Source organism: Magnolia sinica, chromosome 16 (assembly GCF_029962835.1).
Source record: "Magnolia sinica isolate HGM2019 chromosome 16, MsV1, whole genome shotgun sequence".
NCBI lineage: Eukaryota > Viridiplantae > Streptophyta > Magnoliopsida > Magnoliales > Magnoliaceae > Magnolia > Magnolia sinica.
In genome coordinates this window covers 57987391-57993715 of record NC_080588.1, presented here as the reverse complement: position 1 = coordinate 57993715, position 6325 = coordinate 57987391, and the positions used below count along the sequence as shown (strand labels likewise).

General features: G+C 38.5%; 1 protein-coding gene across 1 annotated transcript; it reads right to left on the bottom strand.

The window, feature by feature from the left end:
* Positions 1-293: 293 nt before the first annotated feature.
* LOC131229723 (leucine-rich repeat protein 2-like) lies at positions 294-5891 on the bottom strand. The gene is made up of 7 exons (XM_058225718.1): positions 5731-5891; positions 5495-5627; positions 5336-5407; positions 4628-4771; positions 4447-4518; positions 4284-4355; positions 294-632 (listed from the first exon to the last, which is right to left on the bottom strand). The coding sequence occupies exons 1-7, from the start codon at positions 5810-5812 to the stop codon at positions 563-565; spliced, it is 645 nt and encodes a 214-aa protein (XP_058081701.1). The 5' UTR covers positions 5813-5891; the 3' UTR covers positions 294-562.
* Between the last annotated feature and the right edge of the window lie 434 nt (positions 5892-6325).

Genomic DNA, 6325 nt, shown 5'->3' with positions numbered 1-6325 from the left:
ATGTTTTTAACGGTGAGAATCACCATCCCCACTGCTATTTATGGTGTGGTCCACTTGAGCTTTGAATATTACTCATTTTTGGGATCACGCTCTAAAATGATCTCTCCAAGTGGATGAACGGTGTGGATATAATAAATACATCATTTTGGTGCCATGTAACTTTTTTCTCCTTTGAACATACGTGGTACACCAGCAAATCCGCTTCAATCTTGAGGGACCAGTAGGGAGTATAGTACTCTGTCAGCGTATGATGCTTGAAACGCAGCACTCAGAAACTGTACACGTGGCACATGTAACTCAAATCAAACAGCCTAAATTATGGAATTACTGTTACTAGTCACAGTACAAAAGTCAACAACTTATTTGCTTGTTCAAGGATTCTTCGTGTCTTAAACAGCTATATCTTCGTTTTATACATCTATAGGGACATGCCTTTCTTTCTTAATTTAAAAACCTTATCATATATAGCCAACATCATAAGGATCCTGAGGTCGATATTGTGAATGGATGGTAAGGATCGCAGAACACCATACTCAGACCAATGAGATTGTTGAACACTTCTTCAACATCCAAAATCATATGGCACCAGTCCTCTCAGCTCCGGTCCATTGAGTCGGCTGTTGTTGTCAAAACTGAAATTCAAAGATTAAAAAAAACGCAAACATGGTTCAGTTATAAATCTCAAAATACATATCTTCTGAATGATAACTGAAGCTTAATACGAAAAACAACATAGCTACAAATGTAGCTGCAATTCATGCAAATAAAAGTGAGGGATCTGATAACGAGTCACCCTCTCTCTCTCTCTCTCTCTCTCTCTCTCTCTCTCTCTCTCTACTTTTTCCTACTAGAACTCTTATACTTTTTTCTTCTAGAAACAAAGAGACCTGTGTGTAATGGGTTGTGGGAATGCTTAACAAAATGCATTGTTGCTTGAGGCAGAAATTCACAAGAGGAAAACCCATAAGATGCCAATATGAATGCATGTACTTGGTGTACTTGACAGATAGAATGAACAAGAGAGATATTACATATGCTAATTCAAATTTTAGGGTACGTTTGGTTGCACCAGATAACATGAAATTTCAAGATAATTTTTAACCAAATTAGTAGTTCTATGGTGACATTTCAGTCCGATTGTAAGTCCTAGGGTGTGCTAAATCATAGTTATCTGATTCTTCAGCAAGCTCCATTTGGGTTTGTTTTCATACTTGGAAATGATTGTATTTTGTTGATTAGGTTTAGTTCATTGAATTAGGTGTTGATTTCACTAGGAAGGTATAGTTCATTTTCAATCACTTGGTTCGTTCATCCAGATCATCTGTTCAGTTCTAAAGATTTGCCACACAACTATATCAAAGCACATTTTTCACTCATATCAATGCATCTTTCTCATTCTTTCACCTCATTTTCAATCACTTGGTTCGTTCATCCGGATCATCTGTTCAGTTCTAAAGATTTGCCACACAACTATATCAAAGCACATTTTTCACTCATATCAATGCATCTTTCTCATTCTTTCACCATCTCTGTCTATTAACTCTTCTTTAGTCCATTTTACTTTGTAAAGAAAGGAGTGACAATGATCCATCATATGTTGGGGAATGATGCTTATTCACATCACTGTAGTCCTTAAAATCACCTTCTTGCAAACACATGAAAGCCTCATTCTCATGTTATTATGCTCCTTTGCTCTCCCTTGGCAGTCCATCCTTGAAGTCAGCTATCATCGGGTCCTTACTCTTGCTCCAGTGGTAGTCGACTCACAAGAGTTTCAACACCAGGTAAGGCTTTGAGTACCCATAGGTGGTGAAATCCCACTACAGCACGAGTGTGTGCGCGTGTGCAAAAAAAGAAAAAAAGAAAAAAGAAAAGAAAAGGAAAGAAAAGAAAAAGAAGTCAGCTATCATCATCTCCCAAGCCCAAACCATATATATACTTTGTTATTCTATATCCATACTCTGCTCAATTATCCCCATCAATTTCAGTCCTCAAGAAACTAGGTTTTCTCTCTTTGGGCCCCATCATTTTTAGTGCCACAGTTGCATCTCAACCCAGTTAACATGTGTAGCTTCAACTTCAATCACATGAAATGGCAGTTTCATCCCGTAGTATTCTACAATCTCAGTTTAACATGTGCATATTCAACTTCAATATCGAGAATGACGGTTTCATTCCACAGTATTCTACAATCTCAGTTTAACGTGTGGCTTCAACTGCAATCACTCTGCAGCTCAACCCAGTTAACATGTGTAGCTTCAACTTCAATCACCTCTGCAGCTCAACCCAGTAAACATGTTTAGCTTCAACTTCAATCACTTCTGTGGCTCAACCCAGTTAACATGTGTAGCTTCAACTTCAATCACCTTTTTTTTAACACACGCACCCCACACCCACCCACGCACACACACTCCCCCGCACTCACACCGTAGTGGGATTTCACCACCTATGGGTACTTGAACCCCAGACCTCGTGTTGAAACTCTTCTGCAGCTTCAACTTCAATCACCTCTGCAGCTCAACCCAGTTAACATGTCTAGCTTCAACTTCAATCTCTAGAAATGGCGGTTTCATCCCTTAGTGTGCCAACAAAATCCTATGGGTTTCTTGTTGGCAATAATCCAGTATGAGAAAAACAAACTTTATCTAATTCTGCTGCATATACGGATGCAACCACTCCTAACATGGCGATAGATGGGGAAAAAATAAAATAGAGGAACTGATTGAACTACCACCATCAATAGGGTCTGCGTGAACTGAGGAGGTGAATGGATAAGTGAGTTCCGATGGAAACCTACACAGTCCCACTGTTATAGCTAGGAGACAACAAATCATAGCACATCATAACCATGATTTCAAGATCAACGAGTTTTGAGATGATGTCATTTAAACTCATTTTGCTTGAGAAACCTTCAGAATCATACCCCCTCCCCCATTGTGACAGATGTCACCGAGATTCTGAAAATATCAAGATATTATTGCGGAATTTTGACTCGATGATAATATCACAAGATTCTCAAAATCTTGGCAGTTTTAATTTTTCATGATTTCATCATGAAATAATTACACTTTTAATGGAAAATCTATTTAGAAATAATTCCCTCTCATGATGGGACATTGAGATCCATTCCCCCCCTGCGGGACAGGTCTGGAGCTTGATAAGCCCGCACCAAATCCTCTATTTCCCCCTTGAACATGGTCTTGAGGAGGAAAATTGATCAATTGACTCGTCAGGGAGGACCGAAGAAATGAGTTCCCAGAAATGGAGAGACTCACCCCCAAATCCTCCTATCAGAAGCTTCAGTTAATGCTTTTATATTCAATTTTTAAATATCCTTTAATAGTTATAATTAATATTTTATTTTCAGCGAGATTTCCCTGAAATATCACAAGAAAAATGTCACGATCTGAAAATCTCCGGAGAAATTCAGGCACCCAGAAATTGCCAAGAGCAAAATTTATTACTATGCCCTCCCCCATCCTCACCTATTTTAGCCTACTACAGAAATTATTCTCCAAATGTGAGCTCAGTTATTGTACTAACATCTTCTCACTCATAGGGACTTCAAGAATTCATCTGGGACTACGGATAGCAAATAAAGCTTCATTATTATGAAAATATTTCAAGAAGCACATCGTGAAAATAATTGAACATATGAAGCAAAGCAGATTTATAATCATATAAAGAAGTGTCATTACTTTTTTATAATACCATGCTGTGAAAGATACGTAGCCTAGATTCAACATAGATTTTGGACACCTGCCTGTCTAAAACTTCGACTTCAAGATGGGTGCTTCATAGAATTGTATGGTTCATAGCATACTTTTAAGTGGGTAACCCTCTGTCTTTTATGTAAATTGTAAGTGTAGTAATTTACTGCTGGCATTTGTAATAAGAATTAAGAATGAAGATGTAAGAATGGAGAAACTAATTACAAGGTACCCAAAACCATCATTGAAGGAGTAATAAATTCATATTAAATTGTCATTCTCATATAAATAGAAATCATCGTTGTCATCTTCTAAGCCTTATTCCAATTAATTGGGGTTGGCTACATGAATCATGTTCCACTATTCTTATATAATAGAAGTCCATGGCTTTTTACCCATGGGCTACTTTTGTTCCTATTTATTTATTCTGCTGAAGAAACTCAAAGAGCATTCATCTTGTGTGGCACGATTGGTCCCAACACTAAAGAGACTATACCTAGTCTTAGAAATAAAGGACAACCTTGCACCAATAAACATCACCCAAAATCAAAAGGAAGACTATGAATCATTTACCTCTGCATGGGGAAGCTTGTGAACGGGCCGTCAATTGGAATGGTTCCACAAAGATCGTTATTAGAAACATCACTGCAATAAGAAAAAATAAAAACAACCATGAACAAACAAGCATAAAATTGGAAACAAAAATAGAAGGGTGAATTTCATCTTTGTTACGTACAAGACTTTGAGGTTTGAAAGGGCTGTGAGCTCTCTAGGAATGGATCCTGTAAGCCTATTGTCGTTCATGCGCCTATATACCAAAACAAGCCTCGACATTAACATCAACACCTCAATATTGAAAATTTGAGTGCTTTTAATAAATTTCATATCACATTTAAAAAAAAAAAAAAAGGACTTACAAAAACCGAAGGGATTTCAACTTTGAGAATGATTTCGGAATGTTTCCTTCAAACCTATTCCCGTATAAATCCAAACTAACAAGGTTCTTCAATTTACCCAATTCCTTGGGTATTTTCCCTTCAAAATTGTTCCTGTAAAGCTCCCTGCGGTGCACAGAAAAGACCGTCACAAATAACAGAGAGAAATACGAAATCTTACCTGAATGCAACAAACTGATTTAATTATCCTGTACACGGTGCAAAATTCGGACATGTGCCAAAATGATCCCGTGACCCAAACCCATTCATCAGGAGGATCTACAGTGAATGGGCCACTGAAGGAAATTCTCACCGATCAGGCAATCTTAACCATTTGATCAGTGGGTCGCGAACACTAGCATCGACCAGCACGGGACAAGTTCCGACAGTCAGATGGCTAAAGATAGTCTCTGATCCATACAATTCTGAGACGGTAGCCATCTACAGCAGGAAACACCTGACATATGGTCAGGATTCCCAGACCAGGATGATTTTCTATTCATGGAATGCATCAATTAAAAAATTTCAAAGAAAATTCATAATTTAATTAAAAATCTAAAATAAAATTCAGAAAATTGATGCTATTCCCTTCCATATAACACCCTAATCATTGAAAAAAAAAAAAAAAACAAATTTGAAAAAATTCAATAAAATTCAACAGAAATAGCCAAGGAAAGCTAATGAATTTACAAGTATTGAAGATGCTTGAGTTCGCCAAGCTCCGGCCCCAAACGACCGCTGACATTAGAATTCCCCAAATCGCTGCACCCAGACAAAAATAAAAATTGAAAAAGAAAGATCGAGAGATGAATCAAAGGAAGTCTGGATGGACGGATGAGATAAGCTCACAGGCGGATGACGTGGTTTTGGAGGTCGCAGGTGACGTGGAACCATGTGCAAGGGTTGACTAGGGTCGGATCCCAGCTCTGGAGTATGTTCGTCGGATCTGAGAGTCTTGTTCTTAGGGTATGGAGAGCGTTTCCTTAAATGGAGAAAAAGAAAACGAAATTTGAGAGAATTGCAATTGAAAACCATCGTGAGAGATCTGGATTGCGATTTAGAAGCGTTTGGATGTGAGATCTTACCTTCTGAATTGGTGGAGAAAGCCGGAGGAGCCGAGATTAGGACGAGAAAGAGAAGGAGAGGAAGGGTTTTGAGAGCAGCCATGAGAGAGAGACAGAGAAAGAGAGACGAGAGAGAGGAAAGAGAGGGGGAGTGGTTTTAAAGACTCCGTTTTCTCTCTGTCGCGACTCAGGAGCCCGCAATTATCGTCGCGCACTGGGGTCCACATGATGAGATGGTCCACTTACTCGAACCGTCCATATTTTATTTAGTATCGTAAATAACATATTCTCATAAAATGAAGCTTCTACGATGATTTTTTTCTTTGATTTTTACAAATGAATTTGAGCCATTGATAACTTTCTTTTCACTGTTCTAGATTCATTTAGACTAGTGACGGTCAAGATCATCTGGTCAGGATAATTTTATTATGGTGAACTCTATAGGATATATTCCACAACACGGACGGTCCGCAGATCATTGGATCACTCAGCATGTGGTCCCCAGTAGGCGACGACATACGCTGAATCCTCAGTCGCAACGGAGGCAAAACGAGTGGGTTTTAAAATATGGTGGGAGTCAACGGTCAGCAGAAGTGAGTCAGTCAAAGTGGGTATT